Raw genomic sequence first — 23,255 nt, forward strand, 5'->3', positions numbered from 1 at the left:
ATATGTATATGATCTTGCTGAGCGGGAAACGTCACTAGAAAAGCTGAGGATGGAATTGGAGAGCTTTGGTAAGGTGGCAGGACTTAAAGAGAACATACAGAAATCGGAGATACTGAATCTATCTCTGGAACTGGAGAGGAGGACACGAATCCTGGGCAAACTGCCGTTTAAATGGGCCAAGGGGGGAATTAAGTACCTGGGGGTAACTAAACGAGGCAAACTACCCTTGTAAAGGAAGATGTGTCTAGATGGAACCCCTTAGCTATTTCGTAGATGGGCAGAATAGCTTTGGTGAAGATGGTAGTCCTGCCCAGGTTCCTATATTACTTGCAGACTCTACCCATTCCTCTTTCCACTTGCTTCTTCATGTCCCTCAACAGGCTCATTTCAGCGTTCATGAGGTGTAACAACCGCCCAGGGTCGCGATTAGAAATCTGATGGCTACTAGGGGAGGGGTTTCTGGGGGTACCTTACTTTCAGAAGTACTACGAGGCTGGCCAACTAAGGGTAATTAGGGAATGCCTAATGGGGACGAGATCAAGCACTTGGTGCATATGGATAGGGCAGTTGCCGTGACTCTGCTGCAGGGGGTCTTGTGGTTGGACAGGGCAGACAGGCCATCCAATATGTGCATAAGTCGGATACTATCAGCGGTGGTGAATGCATGGGAGTCCCTGGTGGCGCGCAGAGCACTGTCAACTTTCCCATCCCCCTTTACCACGTTATTTTGGAATCTGCAGTTTACTCCAGGAATTAAGTGTGTGCGTTCCAACAGTGGAAGAGGGTGGGGTGCTCAAATGTGGGAGATGTGTATGTGGGGCCCAACATAATATCATTTGAACAATGCCAACAAAACCTTGGGATGACTGAAAATGACTAATACAGGTATTTTAAAACTACAACACTGGCTGGCTAACAGGGTGCTTAGGGCGGCAGCGACTAGACCACTTACACCTTTTTGAGAAATTCATAACCGCACATGATGGCTCTTAAAATCTAATCTCTTCATTTATATAAACTAGTGTCGGAAGTCCCTGCTCACCATAGATGGCCCTATATGTCCAAGTTGGACGCTTCCCTGGGTAGTGAGATTCCGGAAGAGTATAGGGAATGCATGTGGCTCAAGATACCCACGCTAACACATTTGATCCAACTTAGGGAGGCATGGTATAGAGTTATGCTGCAATGGCATGATACACCAGAGGTGATGCACAAAATGTTTCTCAACACTTCACCAAGCTGCAGGCGGGGATGTCCGGACAGGGGATCGTAGGCAGACATCTGGTGGGACTGCCCAGTGATCCAACCCTTTTGGCAAGATGTCATTAAGCAAATGGAAGAGATATTTGGGTTTGGCAAAAGCCTGGGATCCAGGAAATGGATGTTCGGATTGGGGGTTACAGTAGATGGTCTAATGTCTGCAGAGCAGAGGACGGCATTCATGGTTCTATTAATAGCTGTGTGATTGGCTTTGGTGCAACGCTGGAAATGGAGCCTACCCCCAACAGACATACATTGGTTACAGAAGGTATGAAATTTCCTGGCGATGGAGTGGATCACGTACAGGATTCAAGATTCCCAGGAGGCTTTTAGGCAGGATTTGGGGCTGGTCTTAGTGTACCTGCAAAGTGACTTTAGGGTTCAGTGGTTCCGCAGAATTTAAGGATTACGGACTTCCCATGATCAAGACTAATATGGTTCACTGGGCAAGCTGGGGCAGGGTTCGCCTCGCCTCTGGTTGTGCAGGGGAGAGGGGAGTAGATGGGACTGGGGCAGGGGGTTTGTTGGCCCTGGTATTGATGTTTTTTGTTGTTGTGCTCAATGCCAAAATACTAATAGATTTTTGTACACAAATTATGTTTTGCTAGAAAAAATAAAACTGCAAATGAATTGTTAGGATTGCAATTAGGATTAGCATGGATTCTGTCACCAAAAGGGCAAATTACATGAGCTACAGAACATGTTACTTGTGAATCGCTAATGAACGTGGGCATTTAGAATTTGGGAAGTCCAGTAGCAAATTTACTATATCCACCCATCTTTTTTTCTGCATTTTGTTCCTTCAAAATTCAAGGGATCTTTTTCAGCTTTATATTACGGTTTCAGCCAAAGGCGATGCCGTTGATATAAATTGCAAATATGGAAAAACTATGGGTCTTCTATTTACGAGGTGGGTACTTAACAAGCCATTTTAAATAATAACATTCTAATGTGACAAGTAGAAAACGTTCCTGATATTCAAAGATTTCATTCTTATTGCAGTTTGTCTGTCTTCATTGAGAATAATTCCAGTAAGTAAATAGTGCCTGTAAAATCGGAACTGAATATAGATAAATTATGATCACTGTATAGGTATAACGATTGGTATTAGTTTACATAATGACAAGTGAAATGTGACAGACATGAGGCTGGAGTGATCTAGGAGAGGTAAAACAATGTGTTATGATAGCTTGGGTGCGTTTGGGTCCGTTAAGATGGACCATAGAATGGGATTGTAGAAAGGATGGTATGCTCTAAACGTGTTTGGCATCAAACATATTGTCTACATGAAGCAATAATAGGAAGTGATATGTAGTTAACATGTGGTGTTTGGGTTCATGAGGCGCTTGTGATGTGCTCAAGCCACATAGTTAAATCACAGTGTATTTTTGACCCGGGATTATCTTTGAAATTTTTCCATGGGAAAACTCGGGACTTGTCATGTGCAGCTGCAAAGGCCAGATGTGCCTTAATCTAGAATAGACTGTGATCACTAACTTTAGTTGGAGGACAAAAGGACAGGCTGCAACAGATCTGTGCACGCAATCAAGGTTATGTTGCAAGCCCAGAACTCTGGGACGGGGTGGGAGGATGATACTCTGATAAAAATGTATATTGTCTTAGCATGCGGTTGCTGCACAGATCAGGGCTCCTGTGCTGGTGGCTGTGTTACATGGCTGTAGCCGAAAAGGCTGTGGTACTCTTGTTTCTTGATTAGTGTTTTTTCATAGTGAGGCCACCTCACAGCACTGAGTAGCGGGGATGGAATCTTTCAGCCAATGTAAGTGCTAGTAACGATCATGAATGGTCCATTCTATAGTATGTAGAAGACACTCCAGGTTGTGATGGCTTTCAGTATGAAGGTTCCCTGCTGTGGATACAGCCCTGAAGCAGAGTGTGAGTGGTGCTATTGTGAAAGGAGAGAGAGAGGTGATAAATGTGGGTAGGGAACGTGGCATGGATAGGAGGAGTAAAGATAGTAGGCCATGCGGAGAGGATATAAATTGTTGTGGGCGAGATAGAGGAGTAACAGGAAAACATGTGAAGGAGTGATATGGAGAGGAATTGGTGGTAAGCCAATGGGACAGAGTCACGGGTAAAGAAAATGGAAAGGAAGGATGGATGGATAAGTAGGAGAGCAAGATGAGTCTTGAGAAAATACAGTATGTGAGCAGGAAAAGTGTGGCAACAATATTGCCTATCTAATGAGGAGATTGAGTGTGCAGGAGAACACATTGTGGGCAGGAAAGAGTTAATGAAACAATCTGAATGAGTAGTGAGAAATGGGAGAGTGTGATGGGATGACTTGTGGCAACTAGAGTGCCCAAGAAGAGGAGTCATGGGGCAGTAAGGAAGAGGCTTACAAAAGGAACAGGAGAGGGAGCAGACTGCAGTAAGCCCTAAAGTGGTAAACGTTCCCCAGCTGGTGAGGTGATAGCAGGGACTTGGAAGGAAGGGAAACATGATTTATGCTCTGCTTCCTAACACTTGGTGATGACAATGCATTACTTACCGTAAACGCATTTCTGATGGTTGTATCTGCTTAAATTCACATGCTGTGCATAGGTCCGACATCCAGTGGTCACTGCGGAGTATTGCATTTTGTTTTTCGCAGTCGAAAACGGGACGTCGACAAGGCGTGTCTGTAACACTATCCCTATAGTGACATGCGTTGTACCCACAATCCCTCACACGTCGAGGTCCCTCTGTTTGTATTTTTTCTGCCCTGAGGGAGCCTTCTATACGTGAGTGAGTACAGAAAAGAGAGAGAGATGTAGAAAGGTGTCTATGTTCCTTCCATCCGAGCAGGGAGGAAGGGTGGGCGCATGTGAATCTAAGCCGATACAACCATCAGAAATGCTTTTACGGTAAGTAATGCATTGTCTTCTGATGTTTGTTAATCTGCTTAGAATCACATGCTGTGCATAGACTAGCGAGCAGTACCCGGAGTTGGCGTTGGGTTATGAGAAGGAACAGTAGAGAAAAGATGTCTTAATACTGCCTGTCCCACCTGGGAGTCAGATCTAGAGTGTGCATCTAGACAGTAGTGTTTTGTAAAGGTGTGCACAGAACTCCAGGTAGCCGCTTTGCAGATGGACTCAAGGGGAACATTTGCAATGAACGCTATGGAAGCCCCAGTGCCTCGAGTAGAATGTGCTCTTGGCTTGAAGGGTAGTTCTCTCTTAGCAAAAGTGTAACAGAGAGTGATGCATTGAACAATCCATCTAGATATAGTGGACTTTGAGACTGCATCTCCTTCTCTTCCTGCTGCCACCGAGAAAAAGAACCGATTAGTCTTTCTCAGTGGCCTGGTTCTTTCCATGTAGAACATGACAGCTCTGCGTACATCTAGTGTATGCAGACTTTTTTCTCCCAAGCTGGAGGGGTTTTGAAAGAACGTTGGTAGTTCTATTGACTGGTTTACATGGAATTTAGAGATGAATTTTGGTGCAAACCTTGGGTGTGTGCGTAGAACCACCTTATCCTTGTGAACTGTTACGAAGGGGCCTAGAACAGAAAGAGCCTGTAGTTCACTTACTCTCCTAATGGAGGTGATAGCTATTAGGAAAGCAGTCTTAAGAGTGAGGTCTTTAAGAGTTGCCTTGTGCATGGGTTCAAAAGGCGATCCCATGAGTCTAGAAAGTACCACATTTAAGTCCCATCCGGGAGCTGGGTTAGCTATCGGAGGGTGTATTCTCTTTACCCCCTCCATGAAGGCCTTGATAACTGGTATCTTCCACCATGACACTTTAAGTTGGGAAGTGGTGTATGCAGAAAGTGCCGTCAGGTGGACTTTAATGGAATTGAACACCAGACCTGAATCCAGTAAATGGGTCAAGTACAGAACAATGTGTGTGGGAGAGCAGTCAACCGGGTTGATGCTCTTACCTCTACACCAGTTGACAAATCTTTTCCACTTGCTAGAATAGCAGTGGCGAGTATTAGGTTTCCTGGCTTCCCTGAGGATGTCCATACATCTCTGCGGGAGTTGTAGATGTCCAAATTCTATGATCTCAGGAGCCAGGCTGCTAACTTCATGGTCTGAGGGCATGGATGCAGTGTCCTGCCTTTGTCCTGTGACAACATGTTGTACGGGCAGGGAAGTTTCACTGGGGGAGATAGGGACATCTCCATCAAGTGAGCGAACCATGGCTGCCTGGCCCACATTGGGGCCACTAGTATCATGGTAACTTGCTCCTGGTGCATCTTGTGCACCACTTTGTTGAGAAGGGGAGTCGGGGGAAAGGCGTAAACAAATTTCCCTGACCATAGAATCGACAGACCGTTCCCCTTGGACTGGTTCTGAGGGTATCTGGAGGCGTAACTTTGGCATTGTGAGTTCTCCAGAGTTGCGAACAGGTCTATTTCCGGGAATCCCCATTGCATGAAGACGTCTAAGATGATGTCTTTGTGCAATCGCCATTCGTACTCTTCGGGCAGGGCGAAGTCTCTGCTGAGTTCGTCTGCTAGCAGATTGAGTTCCCCTGGTACGTGTTGTGTTTGAGAGCCCACTTCCATATATTCTGGGACAGCTTGGACAGTCCTGGAGATTGGGTGCCCCCCTGCTTGTTGATGTAGTACATGGCTGTGGTGCTGTCTGTAAGGATTATCACTGTCTTCCCTTGTAGGTGTTCCTGGAAGGCTTTTAGTGCTTTGAACACCGCCAGTAGCTCCAGTAGGTTTATGTGCTTGGATGCTACATTCGGAGTCCACACTCCGTGAGCAGTCTGATGGGATAGGTGAGCCCCCCATCCTGTGAGGGATGCGTCAGTGGTTAGAGTGGCCTCCACCGCGGGTGTGGCAAAGGGTTTCCCTATTATCAGGTTTTCCTTTGTCCACCACCGTAGCGAGAGAACCAAGGCTTGCGAGACCACCACTAGATCGTCCCATTGTCCGGTGGCCTGACACCACTGGCTGTTGAGCCACTCTTGCATTGGGCGCATGCGCAGGCGCGCGTGAGGTACCAAATAAATACACAACGCCATCATTCCTAGTAATCGCAACGCTTTGCGCACCGTCACCTCTCGACCTGCCACATATTGGGGGATCTGAAACAGCATGTTTTGGACCCTCTCGTTGGAGGGGAAGATGAGGCCGTCCTTTGTTCGAATTAGAGCCCCTAGGAATTGTTTGACTTGGCTGGGGTCTAAGCTGGACTTCTTCTCGTTGATGGAGAAGCCCAGTTGGAACAAAAGGTCTACAGTCTTTTGGGTGTTTGAGAAGCATGTCTCGTAAGAATCCCCTGTTATGAGCCAGTCGTCGAGGTAAGGGTATACTGGGATGGATAACCTGCGCAGGTGGGCCGCTGCCACTGCCAGTACTTTCGTGAATACCCTTGGTGCAGATGCTATGCCGAAGGGTAGCACTCTGAACTGGTAGTGTTTGCCCTCTATCATGAACCTGAGGTATTTTCTGTGCGCTGGCAACATTAAAATATGAAAATATGCATCTTTCATGTCCAGTGTTGTCATGTAATCTCCCTGTGATAACAGTGGGATCACTTCCTGTATGGTCACCATACGAAACTTTTGGGGTTTGACAAACTTGTTCGCTGGGCGCAGATCTAATACAGGGCGCATGGCTAGATCCTTTTTGGGTACAAGGAAGTACACTGAATAAATACCCTCCATTACCTGAGATAGAGGCACGACCTCTATGGCTCCTTTTTCCAGCAGTTGGTCCACTTCTTGGAGAAGGATGGCGAGGTGATCTGGTGTCATGCGGCGTCCCCTCAGAGGTCTGTATGTTGGGGAACTGTTGAACTCTATACAGTAGCCGCGGGCTACAGTGGAAAGTACCCAGCGGTCTGATGTTATTCCCTCCCATGCTGGAAGAAAGGATGTTAACCTGCCCCCGACCGGCGTTGCATGGGAGGGGACGCAAATCTTCGCATCACTTGGTGGTGTTGTTGGCTTGGGAGCCTCTGGGGGTGGAACCCCGGCCTCTTCCCTTGCCACGGCGTTGACCCCTCTGATTGTACTGGCCGCTATTACCCTGGTAGTTGCTGGCAGAATACTGTTGTTGTTGGTTTTGTTGCTGGCGTTGTCCACGAAAAAAGCGCTTATTACCAAATCCCCGCCTGTTAGGGGGTTTTGAAATTTGGTCTAAGGTCTTTATTGTATCAAATTCTTTCTTCGCGTTCTCCAGCGCGTCATCCACTGCTCTCCCAAAGAGGTTGGACTCCTCTATGGGTTTATTAATAAGGGACGCTTGTGTTTCCGCCTTAAAACCGGAATTGCGAAGCCAGACGTGACGCTTCAGTAAAATTCCTTGTACCAAAGAGCGGCCAGCCGTCTCTGCTGCATCGAGGGTATTCTTGACGGTGCTTTGATTGACCAGAGAGCCCTTGTTGACTGTAGCCAGTAAACGAGTCATTAGGGGTTCGGGAACTTCTTCGATGTCCTGTTTGAGCTTACCCCATTGGGCATCAGAGTAGCTTGCCAATAGGGTATTATTATTGGCGATTCTGGTAGAGAATGCTGCAGAGGTGGTGATTCTCTTGGCTAGGGCATACAGCTTCTTCCCCTCTTTATCTGGGGGTGCCTCGCTAGTAGATAGTGGGACTCCTGCCCTTTTCCTGGTGTTGGTCACAACCAAGGAGTCTGGGATTGAGTGACCCTTAATATATAAATGGTCTGATTGAGAGGGAGAGAACAGTTTCTCAATCCTCGGATTGACCCCTCTCACCAATGCAGGAGTGGAAAGAGAAGGTGTAATACGTCTCTTAACTGAGGCGAGGATGGGTATAATCTGGCTAGTGGGGGGTTTTTCTTTGATAATCCTCTCTACAAAATCGGTGTCTGGGGTGACCTACCCAGTTTCGATTTCGGAATGTGCTGCTGCCTTCTTCAGCAGTGCATTGAAGGTGGGTTGATCATCGACAGGCGAAGGGTTCATGACTGGTGTAGTTTCAGTATACTTGATGACTATACTGCTACTGCCTGTGTCAGTCGACCTAGCTGGTGACTGCCAGGGATTTGGGTCACCCTCACCTGTGTCTTCCTGGAATCCCTCCTCACCTAGGTTAGTTTCCTTGTGAAAACCTTCCTCTTCTTGTTGGTCCTCAACATAGGTGAACTCATCTTCCTCCTGGAAGAAGGTGTCTTCCTCAGTGGGATTATAAGAGTATATGTCCTCCTGTATGGGGTTATAAAACTTCTGGTATTTAGCCCTTGGACTCTCCAGGGGCGCCTCCCTTGGTCTCTTGGGCGCCCTGTCTTCTGGGATGGACATGAACCTGTCTAGTTTGTTCATACAGGTCTGGAATCTTTCAAAGGTCCACTGAGGTCGGCCAGGACGGTCTGGGAAAGAAAAAGGAGTTTCTTCCTCCTGTAATTGTCTGGTTCTGTCCCATAACGTCGAAGAAAGTGAGCCTTCGCCTTCTGAGTAGCCTTCTTGCTGGCTAGGGCCTTCTGTCGGTGTCGGGAACTGGCCTGATCTGTTTTCTGGCGCTTTCAGCGTATCTTTGGCCTTGTGCGCGGTTTTCGGCGTCTCACTCGCCGTACGTCTCTGGCCGTCCTTAGATGCTATGCGCGCGAGGCTTTCGGCGATCATTCTCTCTTACGAGGGATCGGTCGCCGTCGCGCTATGTAACGTCGAGCCTTTGCTCGTCGTGTCCTTGCTCGTCGAGTCCTTTCCCGTCGAATCTTTGTTGGCAACATGAGCGCTCTTGCGATGCGCGTCGCCGGAGGTTTTGGTGTTAGCGCCCTTATTTTTAGAATGCCCAGTCGCCTGTCGCGGAAGCGGTGGCGGGGAGGGCTGATGACCCTTACGGTCGGCGGAAGGCGCCGGTGGGCCCAGCGTCCCCCCGTTGGCGCTATGGCTGCCTTCGTCTTCGACGAATGCGTGCCGGGGGGTATGTGCTTTGGTGTTTGTCCATGTGCGTCCTTGTCGCCGGGGTGTTCATCCCCTTAAGATGGGCGTGAGGCGGGCTTGTCGGGGCCGGGGACGGACGACGAGGAGCGTGAACGCTCCTTTGAGAGGTCTACAGCCTCCGTTACGGGGGCCGTGTAGTCACTGTCCTCGTCACACTCGGCGGCGGCGGCAGCGGGCGAGGAGTCAGGCCTAGACATGGCATAGGCCGCCCACCTTTAGACCCTGCGGTCTTTTAGAGTTTTGGGCTTTAGTAATTTACAGGCCGCACAGCCGTCCTCCTGGTGATCGAGGAGTAAGCAACGGTTGCACCGTTTGTGCTTATCCTTCCAGGTATATTTACCCTTGCAAAGCAGGCAAAACCTAAATGGCGTCCTCTCCATAGCTGAGGGTGATAAGTGTGACTACGACCTCGAAAGAGAGGGAGGGGAAAGAGAAAGGCATTCTTAAAGAGAAGAAAGAAAGACCACAAAACCCCAGTCTCCCTACTGTGTATGGCCGGCGAGGCCAGGCCACGTGTTCGGCAGCGCCAAAGGATCTCCTCCGTTCGTTCTTCCGTCGAAGATCTTGCTAGGCGGAGAAACACCAAAAAACGACCAAAGGTCGAAGAAACTATTTGGCAATGTCTCTCGAGGAGCTCCGCATAAAGGCGACCAGTAGCTGGGCGGAAAAAAACAATCTGAGGGACCTCGACGCGTGAGGGATTGTGGGTACAACGCACGTCACTATAGGGATAGTGTTACAGACACGCCTTGTCGACGTCCCCTTTTCGACTACGAAAAACAAAATGCAATACTCCGCAGTGACCACTGGATGTCGGTCCTATGCACAGCATGTGATTCTAAGCAGATTAACAAACATCAGAAACTCTGTTTTTATTTGTTCAACTTGCTTATCATACATTTTGAGTGCATCTGCAAAACCCACTAAAGTACTTGTGTCAGAATGTTGACATTTGTTTTATTCGACTGTTCTGCAAATTGTTTCAAGACTTTGACTCTTGCCATTTTTTGTTCTCCACAGGTCACCAGAAGAAGCTCATGCTAGCTGTGAAGCGGCTTTCTGACATCCGCAAGAGTCTTAACCAGGCTGAAGACCAGACACTTAGGCGAAGAGTCCCAGGCTCTCCAGACATTGTGACCATTGAGGCTATGGAGGGCGAAGAAGGACCCACCCCTACCACGCCCACCCTCAAGATGTCCACCTTTCAGGATAGCGAGTTAAGCTGTGAGCTGCAGAGCGCCATGTCCAACAGTGGCCACGTTGCATTGGGAATCCAGTCCAGCGGATATGGGATGTCCCGCAGCCAAGAGAGCATAGGGAATCGTTCGCGGGGCTCTGGCCACTCACAGGAGAACATGATGTCCCGTGGGATTGTGTGCAGCCACTCGCAGGAAAGCCTGGGCGGCAGCAGTAGTGGCAGCAATGGTGGGCATATCACCATCAACCCCAAACCCAAGGATGGCCAGGTTGGACGGCCAGGTCTGGACACCTATGGCAAAGTTCTTTCTCAATTAGCATTTCAACATGAAAGCAATGGACTCCAGGGGAGTCCCCTAAAGGAGAGGAATCTGCCAGAAGGCATGGACTACTACCAGCGCCCCCTTGCCCAGAAAATGGGGTGTCCATCCAAACCCATCTCCACTCCTTTCCAACAGCCTTCCTCATACACCCCACCTCACACCCCCAACAAGGGGGTAGTACCCAATGCCTTTTTACCCTCACAGCTCTCCCTAAGGGGTCAGCCAGCCACGGTATTGCCATCCCCAGATCTCTCACCAGCCCAGAACCGTGCTTTGTTGCCCCCCAATCAACAAACATTCTCATATCTTCATTCTCACTGTAGCAACACAACTGAACTACCGATTCCACCACCAAAGCCCACCTTTCCCACCACCTTTCAGCTGCCCCAGCCTCTTACAGAGGATCGTAGGAGCGAAGGCCTGAAATTGAAGATGCGCTCTCAGAGCTTGAATCGTTATGCTTTATCCGATGGGGAACCTGATGAGGACGAGGATGAGGAGGTAATTGCACCTACTAGCACTCTAGGATCCTATGCTACTCTCACCCGGCGACCAGGCAGGAGCCAAGTGGCATGCACCTACAGTCCTAAGGACAAAAAAGTGTTGCGCAGTCAGTCATTTGCAATCCGGGCGAGGAGGAAAGGCCCGCCTCCACCACCGCCAAAACGTCTGAGCTCAGTCACTTACACCCAACTCCAGGAAAATGAAATGAGTGTTATGTCAGAGAAAGGTCCAATGACTTCACTGGATTTGGCCACTGGGGCTGCCTTAACAGCAGTAGAGCCTGATGGGAGTACTGGCAAATCAGTGAAGAATATTGCTGCCATGCTGGAGGTCTCGGTTGGTGGTGGAGCCACAATGAAGTCTAATGAAGGAGCACCAGTACGATTGGACAAAGGCGGGCAGCCTCACAATCCACCTGTAGCTGCTGTGGTTGGGAGGCCACGAGATAACCTCAGTGAAAATGGCCCCAGAAGGAGGACCATCAGTGAGCCAGCTACTCCCAAGACAGAGATGCAGCCCTCAAGCCTTGTCACAATGAAGTCAGATAGTGATGAGGAGCTAAAGATCAGGAACAAGGAAACCAGCTCCTCCTCTTCTTCTCAAAATAGCTCTAGCGAGTGCATTCCATTTGCAGAAGAGGGGATCCTGACCATCAAGCAGCGGCCAAAGCCCAGCGGTGCCTCCACTACAGAGGCTGGAACACAGCCCCCTCCTGCCTCTGGGGCTCTGTGTCCACAGGAGGATCCTTCAGCAAGCAAGAAGCTAGAGGTCCCAGAATTTAATCTGACTGAGTCAGACACAGTTAAGCGAAGGCCAAAACTGAAGGAAAAGGATTTCTTGGAGTATGGGGGAGGTCCCATAGGGACCTCTAATGTGGGCACTGGACCCAAGTACATAGAGACTCAGGCAGAAAGCACAATAGTGGTGATTCCTCCCTCTTCTGCCAAGATGGCCATGCTTGGTGCTGATGGTTTGGATGATGATCGTGTGGAGTACCGAATTGCAGAGAATGAGAAGAGTCTGCTGTCCCTTGAACAAGGAGCAAAAAAGCCTTTTGCCACAATGAAACCAGGTATTCCAGAAGTGCCAAACCTGGGGAAATCCAGTGTCCTCTGTGTACAGAGGGGCACAGCCAGAGGTATGCCATGCGAGGTCACCAGAATTAGTGGCACAGAAAAGTAGAGTTCTAATGGTGGGTGCGCAGTAGGGCATGATGCGTCATGTTGACTGGTGTAGCTGTAGGGGCCCTTACACTGGGAGAGCTTTAGGGAACTATGTAGGAGGGCATACTCTAAGGTAGGTGTATAGAAACGTTATAGGAGTGCTACGGAATGATGCAGGAGGGCTGGTTGTGGTGAATCCCTAGGGAATGGTGTAGAATCATGGACTGGAAGAGCTGTAGGGAGTGGTGTAGGTGTCCTGATAAGGATTTATAGAAAATGTTGTCGGAGCGCCAACTTGGGAAGCTGTGTTGCGGTAATGTGGGTGGGAGGGGGTGCAGGGAATGTGGTGGGAGTGTTGCCTTTTAGGAAGCTGGAGGGAATGGTATGAGGATTGATGAATGGAGTTGCAGTGCTGGCTGAGTGGAAGGCTTGGAGAATGACAAGAATGCTTACTGTGAGGGAACTGCAGTGAAATGTATAGGAACACTGGTAAGGGAACAGGGAATGATCTAGAAATGCAAACTGTAGAGAAACTTTAGTAAACTGTGTATGGCTGCTGGATCTGTGTGGAATGTTAGTTGGTATTTATGCAGGTAGGAGATTGGGTATAAGTGGGGGTGACGTAGGGATAAGGCGACCCTCTCCACCTCGGTCCACAGGTAAACATAAATAGGGATGCTGCAGCTAGTGTTTTTTCCACAAGCAGAAAAATAGCAGATCACATACAATCATGTTATAGGAGCATTGACGGGGCTATAGTGCCACTGACTTTGGGGACTCTGTAGAGAGTGGTGTGAGATCACGGATTGTAGGTGAGATGTAGAGCACGGTTTGAGTGTAGGGAAAGGTTATAGGGATGGGATGCTGGTCATGGCAATTCGGCTGTGTAGTAGTAATACTAGCTACGAGGAGATGCAGGAATGGAGTATCAGTTCTGGCTGTAGGAGGAGAGATGAAGTATTGTAGCAATGGTTTTTTAAAGGAATTAAAGGCATGGTCTAGTAAAAAATGTTATTTAAAAAATAGATAGGCAACATAAAAAGAAAATACTAGCATTCTCTTTTTTAAAACTTCCTATGTAAATTTTTGAGCTATTCAAGCTCAAAATTGGCAAAAGCAAGCACATGGGCGCATCCATTTTGTGAAATGGATGCCCTCCTGTGCTGGCTTTTGCGGCACTAATGAAGGAAAATCCAGCCAGCTGTAGTAAACAAAAGCTACCGCTGGGTGGCTTTCCCTTCATTAGTGCTGTATGCAGAGGACGGGGACCGGAGACCAGAGCAGGAAAGCTGCAGCTGAATCTCGGGAAGTGCTATTTATTTTTTTTTTAAAATAAGCACTAGCTGCAGTTTTTTTTCTAAGCTTTCCAGGCTGGAGGAGCCCAGAAAACTTAGAAATAAAACTGCAGCTTTAAAAACGCTTTTGAAGCGACCGCAAACATAAATACAACGTTATTGTGTTGGAAAACGCTGCAGTTTTTCTTTCCAAGTTTCTCAGGCTCCTCCGGCTTGGAGGAGCCTGAGAAACTCGGAAAGAAAAACCGCAGCGTTTTCCAACACAACCGCGTTGAGCCCGAGAGCCCCAAATTGGAAAGCAGATTTAGGCAGTAACAACGCAGCATTTAGCATTTCCCATTTGGGGCTCAAATCAGCTGTAGGCAGAAACACTACGCGGCATGTAAACAAGGGTCTCCGGTGCTCCCCTGGGAGCACCGGAGACCCAAAGTGCTAGCCACAGCAGGCAGAAACACAACGCGGTTGTGTTGGAAAACGCTGCGGTTTTTCTTTCCGAGTTTCTCAGGCTCCTCCGAGCCGGAGGAGCCTGAGAAACTTGGAAAGAAAAACTGCAGCGTTTTCCAACACAATAACGTTGTATTTATGTTTGCGGTCGCTTCAAAAGCGACCGCAAACAAATACAACGTTTTTAAAGCTGCGGTTTTATTTCTAAGTTTTCCGGGCTCCTCCAGCCCGGAAAACTTAGAAATAAAACCGCAGCTAGTGCTTATTTTTTTTTTTAAAATAAATAGCACTTACCGAGATTCAGCTGCAGCTTTCCTGCTCTGGTCTCCGGTCCCCGTCCTCCGCGTACATCACTAATGAAGGGAAAGCCACTCAGCGGTAGCTTTTGCTTACTACAGCTGGCTGGCTTTTCCTTCATTAGTGCCGCAAAAGCAAAAGCCAGCACAGGAGGGCATCCATTTCGCAAAATGGATGCGCCCATGTGCTTGCTTTTGCGAATTTTGAGCTTGAATAGCTCAAAATTTTACATAGGAAGTTTTAAAAAATAGAATGCTAGTATTTTTTTTTTATGTTGCCTATCTATTTTTTAAATAAAATTTTTTACTAGACCATGCCTTTAATCAAGTGTGTTTTACAAACTGCAGCATATCCTGCTTTTCTCCCACAACCAGTGCTCATCATGGGGTCTCTTCGTGCTGGGTTCAAGATTATTGGAAGGAGTGTGGCAGGTAGGATGGGTTAGTGTTGCTGAAAGAACCAGGTTTTCAGGGCCTTGAGAAGGGTCAGGAATGTGCCAGATCTGCTGTGGGGAGGTAGGCTATTCTTGCCACATGCAGACTCTCAAAACCATCTACCATTAGATTGCTGTTGGAGGAGTGGAGATTTCTAATAGGAGTGTACATTTTGGGATGTTAAAAGGGAGTACTGTTTAGCAAGGTACAAAGTTCAGGTTTTTGGTGGTTTGAAATTAATGTATTCTTAGTCTGGTAACCAAAGGCGTATATAAAAGGGATATTGGTTGCATTGTTTAGGCCCCAGCTGGAGATGGCTTCTGTATTTTGAACTTAGTGGAGCTAGTGGATGAAACAGGAAGTGAATGTTGTTGTAGTAGAGTCTGGAAAAGGTCATTGCTGATATGGTCTGATGGTTATTGGCCACATGGAGTGTGAGCAGTGCATAGTTTTTTGAGTCATGGATCCAGTAGTGATTTAATGACAATTGTGAAGGTTGTTGAAGTTTTAAATCTGGTTTCTGGCCAACCTGACCAGAATCTGGATATTGTGAACATCAAAGTGAAAAGTGTGGTCAAATAAACAAATCTGGGGTGGCGCTAGAGAGCCAGACCAGCATGGCGGACTCTCTGTGAGCTCCGCCGTCATTAATCCTGCCATGTTAATCCCTGTGGTCTGGGGAAGCACTGTGACCTGCGAAGTGTGCCCAGAGCCAGCGGAGGTAGTGGTGAGTCCAGGGATACCAGTTCACCCCTTGGCAGTGGAGTCCTCACACTATCCTGACGTGTTGCAGGCCGGTGCAGAGCAGGATGATGCAGTGGAGCTGCCTGTCTGTGAGCTGCAGCGACTCGATGGGACCTGGAGTTGCATCTGACATTGAGCTACTGAGAGCTCGTTTATGGCCTTGGTGAGTTGGGAGGGCGGACCGAAGGGACCTGAGCCTCTGACAACTAAGTGCATATTGGAGCTTCGCGCTTTGGTGTAACATGAAGGAGCCCCCGGGCCATTACAAGGTGGTGCGCCTGGGGCGGGAGAGCCGAAGAGGAGCAGGGAACCTGCTGCTACTCACCATGCTGGGCCGCAGTGAAAACTTGGTCAGTGTGGAGAGGCCCGTTTTGAGATTGCCACTGGATGCCGGGTAGTGGTTCCGCCTTCCATGAGCGGCAGGGCCTTGTTCAGGGTGAATATCCTAATGTGACTCCCAAGGAGGTGCGGCAATACTACAACTAGCTCCCTGGTGCTTTAAGATTAGGTTGACTGTGATTGCGCTTTGTGGCCCGCACCATACAGCGGAGGTGGTGACCATTTTGGGTTATTGGGCTCGTGTGGAGCTGGTTCAGAGTCACAGGCAAGGTGATGACCCATGCTTCACTTGGTGTCCTATTGCCTCCAATACTTCTCCAGTGGTGCCTGCAATTACACTTGCCAGACTCTTTTTCTCCAGTACAGTCATGGGGAAAACCGACAAATTGCAGAAGACACTCTCCTTTGATGGGGACTCTGCGGCGAAGAAGTCCCGACCCACTGTGCCACAAATCGATCCGGGTTCTTCTGGGGCAGAACAGGGAGGATCTACCACTGAGCAGGAGTCTAGCATTCATGAAATCCTCTTGCAACTTAAAGCTGGAATCGGGGGGATTGACTCCAAAATAGACTCCCTTTCGACTAAGGTCTGACATGCTACAACAGCGCTGCACAAACACGGCGAACGCCTGGACGAGGTGGAACACTGGGTTTCCAGCCTCGAGGACCATACCGCTTCCTTTGGGTCCAGGCTCTCTGCACTGGAGACCCAAATCAAGACAGTCTCTGCCAAAAATGAAGGCCGGCCCTGCCGGAATAACATCAGATTGGTGGGCATTCGGGAATATCAGGGCCAGCCTGAGATGGAAGACTTTGTGGAGCAGCTGTGCAGGTCTGTCTTCAGGGGCGATGTCCTCTCTACCTTTTTTGTAATTGAAAGCTCAGAGTCCCGGCAGAAACCAGTGCTGGGAGCCCCCGTCCTATTATTGCTTGTGTCCTGAACTACCAGGACCGCAATATGATCCTTCACTTGGCACGCATAAAAGGGGAGCTTCAGTTTGATGGAGACAAACTTCAGGTTTTCAATATTTTTCTGCAGCTTTTCCCCACTAAACTGTGCATTCAACTGTTTTTTTACATCTTTGGAGGTAGCTAGCTCCTTCCTGGATAGGATGAGGAAATCGACTCAGAAGCACAATCCCCGGTCACCTGATAGGGCTAAGAATCGTGGACTGGTAGGCCAGGTGGATCTCTGTGATGCCACTTTGCATGATTTAATATTGATGATTGCCTGTCTACCTTGCTGAACTGGGGCCTTTGCTGGCTGTTTAGTGTTTGACATATCCTTGTTAGTTGGGCTGGGCAGTACTGGGAGCGCTAGCACCCCGAGCACTGCACCTTGGTTTTATGTTAAGTCGGTTAGGGAATCAGGAAGGGAATGGGGAACAAACTGGGGTTGCTTGTTGGTGGGGGGGTTGGGGTGGAGGAATGTTTGGGGGATCAGGGGGAGGCCGGGAAGGTGTACTTCTGGTGGATTGGGGTTGCCCATATGGGCGGGGAATCTGTTGGGCATGAGGGGTGTCCAAGAACCTTTACAGTGACTTGCCTGAGTATTTGCTCTGGGAACGTTCTGAAATGAGAGGTAGAGATGTCATTCTCACAGACTGATCTTTAAGCCCCACGGGATGGCCTTTAAGGTAGCAAAATCTTTGCATTTTCTTTCTCGTATTTATTTGTTCTTTATATAGCGCCTTATGCCAATGCGCTGTACAAAACCAATTAACAGTACAATTACAATGTTAAAGATAAAACAACAAAAAATATAACATCCAATGAGACTAAAATACATTAAGATTGAAGTAAGAAAGTTTTCAAAGCAGCATGGAAGGTACGATAGGAGTGAATAGATCAGAGAGAGAGAGAGGATTCCAGTAAAGAGGACCCAACAAAGAAAAAGAACAGAAGCAAGAAGCAGCACATGGAGGGCAAGGCACAGTTAAAAGAAAGCGGGTTTGAGAGCGAAGAGTACGAGAAGGAGCATAAACTAGAGGTGAGATAAATGGGAGCAACTCCATAGAGAGATTTGATGCTATACAGAAAAAGTTGAATTGAAGTTGAGTGTGGAAGGGTAGACATCGAAGAGAGGCCAAAGAGGCAGAGATGGAGTCATGAATAGATAAAGAATACAGAAGACGAAAAGAGGAATTAAAAATAGAATTAAGAGGAGCTAGAAGAGATACGGGGAGACCAAAGAGGAGTACCTAGCAATAGAATAGTCGAGAGAAGATGAAATGGATTAGAATCTTATTGGCACTGAAAGTTGGAAAAGGTCTAACTTTCAAAATATTGAAAGGATGGAAACGACAGGAACGGGTTGCAATCGAGATGTGATGAGCGAGAATGAGAGTAGTGTCAAGATGGAGGCCAAGATTGCGGGCAGTAAGGTAAATAGGCAGATGAGAAGAGAAAATTAGGACAAAGCGAGAAGAAATGGGCAAAGGAATAGTATTTGCAGGAAAAAAAGAGAACTTCAGTCTAAGAAGGATTGAGGACAAGAAAGTGGTCCGACATCCAGATTTTGACAGACAGGCAGAGAGATTCATCTGTATAGTAGGCATAAAAGAAGAAAAAGATGGAAATAGTTGAGTGTCATCAGCATAAGAATGATGAGACAACCCAAAAGAAGAGATAATATTAGCCAAGGGAGAGGTATAAAGAGAAAAAAGAAATGGGCCAAGAACAGACCTTTGTGGAACACCACGGGGAAGAGGAAGGGGATCAGAGCAAACACCTGCCCAGATACTGAGTATGTGTGATTAGATATACAAGATAGAAACAACGTGATTACAGAACCAGAAAACCAAAAAGAGGAAAGGGATTAAAGAAGTAATGTGTGATCCACTGTGTCAAAATCAGCGGATAAGTCCAGGTATAGAAGATTGTTTAACATAGCTGGCAGAAAGAAGAGAGTCACAGACATAAAGAAGAGCAGTTTCTGTGGCGTGAAGAGGTCACAAACCAGATTGGAAATGAGGTAAAATAGAATTAAGAGTGACAAAAGAAGAAACCTGGGAGTAAACGAGATGCTCTAACAATTTAGAAAGGTACGGATGGAGAGAAATAGGATGAAAATTAGGAGGAATATGATGGTTTTCTCAAGACAGGAAGAATGATGGCAAGTTTAAATAGAAGAGGCAAAGTAGAAGTGATAAGAGAGAGATTAAGAAGACTCGTAATATAAGAATTGAGAGAGGGATAGATTTTAGAAATAAGAGTAGAAGGAACAAGATCTTTGGGAGAAGCAGTGGGATGAGCCCGGGAGATAAGTAAAGAGGTATCATAATTAGCGATAGGTGAAAAGGAAGAAAGAACCAGTAGAAGAAGAAGAAGAAACAGGGCGGAAAGAAGGCAGAGACGTACGAGAAATAGCAGAAGGATCTATGTGATCACTGTGACCACACATAACAGCGACGGCCGAAAATGCTGACTTTAAAAAAAAAAGTTAATTAAACCCCTTTTACACCACATAGACCACCCCCGCCCCCCGCAGCCGCATTTCGGCCGTCACAATTGTGAGGGTGACATTTTGTCCCATTACCTAGCAGAATGAAGAGAATTCACTTTAGAAGTGAACAAATGTGCAAAGTCAGATGCAGTAAGTGTGGAGAGAAGGGAATGATCAGGCAGAGGGGGAGCCAATAGATGAGAAAGAGATTGGAAAAGACGGCGGGGGTGAGATGATTGAGAGTGCAAGAGATCAGAATACTAGAGACATTTAGATGAAAGAAGTGCATCATCATATTAAGTAGGATAAGAAGAGAAGGCCTCCCATTTGGACATAGATCGAGATCTCTGCCAGCAACGCTCCAGGCGACGGCGAGCGCTTCGCATAGAGCGAAGATCAGGAGTAAGCCAAGGCTCTGAAGGTTTATGACAAAGAAGAAATTTAGAGAGGATATATAGTATCAAGAGAGGTAGAAAGGGAAGTGGAGAAACTGAAGGAGCATCATCCATTTAAAGAGCTAGAAAATGTAGAATGGGATGGAAGAGTGGCAATAGAGGAAGATACGAGTGGGGTATTGAAAGTAAGAAGATCGCGACAGAAAAAAGAAGGGATAGGGACAGAAGGGGGTAAGCAAGTGTCAAGAACTGGAGGCTAAATAGAGAAAAATGAGCAAATGATGATCATAGGAATAAACAGGATAAATAGAAACATCTGAGATAGACATAGAAGAACTAAAAATAAGATCCATAGAGGATACAGAGATGTGAGAAGGGGGAGTAAAAAGGGGAGAGAGACAACGAGAGTCAAGAAATGGACAGGAGGCATGAATAGAAGAGATGTAAATTAAAGTCGCCCAATAGCAAGAAAGATTTAGAGCAAGGCAGGATAACACAAAGTAAAGCATCAATGTCATCGCAGAAAGTAGAAGGAGAAGCAGGAGGACAATAAATAAAAAGAAAGGCCACAGCACAAGACTTTGAGAAAGTGGAAAGAGAGTATTCAAAAGAAGTAAAGATAAGTAAAGCGAGGGAATTTAAATGAATCATGGAACATTAGGGGGGAAATAATCAGCCCTCAGACTAAGAAGATTTTACAATACTTGCATATGCATAATGTGCGTGTGACATTCATTCAAGAGACGCATCTTGCTCTTTCCACAGAATCTCGTTGGGCCTCCTGCTGGGGCTGTCAGATATTACTCCTCATATTCGTCCTGCTCAAGGGGAGTAGCGATCCTGATCAACAAAGCTGTACAATTTCGACTGTTAACAATAACGAAAGATGATGAAGGGAGGGTCTTGATGGTCTGTGGGGTTCTGAAGGGAGTGAAGGTAACATTGGTTAATACCTATCGACCAAATGCAGATAGTGCCGACTTTTATGAGTCAGTGTTGGTTAACTTGGCCATGTGTCACAGTACTACAGTTGTGTGGTGAGGGGCTCTGAACACTGTGCTTGACCCAGCTTTTGATAGATTCCGGCAGTCCTAGGGGATCCCATTCCAAGGTGGGTAGGCAAATCCTGGATATTTGTGAGACCTATGACTTGGTGAATGTATGGAGGATGCAACACAGGGATGATCGTGATTATATACCTTTCATTCATGCGTACATGGGTCTAGTTCAAGACTTGATTATTTACTGAGTCCCGCGATGGGGGGTTTCTCTGCGTAAGTGCCAAATTCTCCCTAGAACTCTGCCCGATCATTCGCTGGTCATCTTGAAGTGTGATGGGGTTGGAGGAAGAACGGGTATGAAATCCTGGCATTTCAAGTCTGATGCTCTGGCAGACAGTGTTTCGTCAAGAAATCCATGATGAAATTGTGGCTTTCATTGATCACAATGTAGGTTCAGTCGCCTTGCAGGGAGTGCTTTGGGACAGTTATAAGTGTTGCATAAGGGGTATATGCATGGCTAAGGAAAACTGGATACTCCAGTTGATCAGGAAAGACCTAGCAAATAATGAAGAGAAACTGAAGGGGGGCAGTACGCCTCGTCAGCAGATCCCAAAGTCCTAGCTGCACCACGGCAGGTGCTAGACAGCTTCCATGCAAAAGCACGTATGGAGGTCATGTTCTTCAGTATGAGCCACTTGCTAGTATGCTTGCTGGCTGTGTAAGGAAGACCTCCACATATTGAGGAGATCAGAGACCTCCAAAGGATGCCCCTTTACACAGAACAAGAAATTGCAACAATGTTCAGAGAATTTTATGGACGCCTTTATGCCTCTAGATAAACACGGGATGCTCTGAGTATGCAGCAATAACTAGATAATATTGAATTGTACTGGTTAGATCCGCCAGTTACTGAGGTTCTCAACCGAGAGGTGATGCTGGAAGGGATTTTGGCTGTTAAGGAGCTTCCTGGATTTAGGCTCCCTTTCCCAACAGCCTTTCTGGGGAGTTTTATCAAACCTATGCACCACTCCTTGCTCCTATACTGCTGCAGGTATATTCGAAAGCCGTGGAGCAGGAGTCCATGTCTCCTTTGTTGCGTGAAGCCACTATTATTCTATTGAATAAAAAGGGAAGCCACCCGAAGATTGTGCCTCTTACCGCCTGATATCTCTAATCAACATAGATAACAAGATTTTTGCCAAGGTCCTGGCCAATCGACTCCTACCATTGATGCCTGTATTGGTATTAGCAGATCAATCAGGGTTTATACCAGGTAGCAACACGTTGTTTGGCTTGCACCATTTCTTTGGGATACTCTCAGCGTTGGAGCCCGACTCACAGGCAACATCATTGTTTTTTATTTTTTTCAGTCCTCCGGAAGCTCGGTCTGGGTGAACGATTTATCTCACTGGTGTCGCTTCTCTATACCGCTCCGGTGGCAAGGATTGTAGTGGGGCGACATCAATCTGAAGCTACAATGATGGGACAAGGGATAAGAGGGGGATGCCCCTTACCCTCACTCATTTTTTTGTTTTTGCAATGGAGCCCCTGGTGGCTATCCTGCGGAAATAACATATACAGCGGGGCCTAATGCTTCATCTGCACAGGCTGATTACTTCTTTATATGCAGACGATGTGGTTCTGTTTCTACGTGACCCCGCCCATAATCTACAACCGGTAATGCGGCAAGTGCTGATATTTGGGGAGTTTTCCAGGTTGAAGGTTAACCAGAGTAAATCAGTTGTTTTCCCACTCACCAACAGGACTGTGGTGTTATTTTGGATTTGCTTGTGAGTGCGCTGGTACTCAAAACCTGGGAGTTGAGATCTCACAGGACCAGTCTACACTGTTCTGTGACAATTATGGTGGAGCCATCACTTAGTGGTAAGGTGGCCGGTCCTTCCTCTTACTTTGATGGGCCGCATCTCTATCGTCAAGATGATTGTTTTGCCTGAATTCCTTTATTTGTTTCTTCATATTCCTCCATTTCTTTCCACTGGCTTCTATCACCACTTGCAAGGGATTATTCTAATTCTAATCTGGGCCGGGAAACAAGCCAGGGTAGTTTATGCCACGTTGACACAGCCTTATGAGAACAGGAGCCTGGCATTTCCAGATTTGGAACCAGATTACTGGGCAGCGCAGGCACACTACTATTTTGGTACACCTCACACTTAATTCACTGCATGCCCAGGTGGAGAGGGTGCTGGCTGCCTCCAATCCTCTATGTTCTGTGATCCTGGCTGCTACAAGGGCAGTGACTCGATCCATTCATATTTTAAATGATACCTGCGCTATGGGCATCAGTATTCCATATTCACCACTATTTCCTGTTAGGCATGTAGCCTGAATGGTGATTACAAGAGAGAGGGCCTATATACAGTGGGTGGAGAAAATGGGTATAAGAGCCTTCGGTGACTATTTTGTGGATGATATATTTATATCTCTGCAACAAGTGAAAGACAGGGGTGGGACCACTTCATTACACCTGTTTATGTACTTTCGAGTCAGAAATGTTCTAAAGGCTGCATCTCCCTCG

At 47.2% G+C, this 23,255-nt stretch overlaps 1 protein-coding gene across 3 annotated transcripts in view; it reads left to right on the plus strand.

Moving 5' to 3' along the window:
* The window catches only part of CASKIN2 (CASK interacting protein 2), a 545,439-nt gene that overhangs the window by 422,544 nt on the left and 99,640 nt on the right, over positions 1–23,255 (plus strand). For 2 of the 3 annotated variants that reach the window (XM_069654797.1, XM_069654800.1), the window contains one exon: positions 10,156–12,297. In XM_069654797.1, the coding sequence (XP_069510898.1) occupies positions 10,156–12,297 (2,142 nt within the window). The remainder of the gene's footprint in view (positions 1–10,155; positions 12,298–23,255) is intronic. The other variant, XM_069654799.1, reaches the window with a different exon arrangement.

This window comes from Ambystoma mexicanum, chromosome 3q, assembly GCF_040938575.1.
Source record: "Ambystoma mexicanum isolate Mex_15411 chromosome 3q, UKY_AmexF1_1, whole genome shotgun sequence".
Lineage (NCBI taxonomy): Eukaryota > Metazoa > Chordata > Amphibia > Caudata > Ambystomatidae > Ambystoma > Ambystoma mexicanum.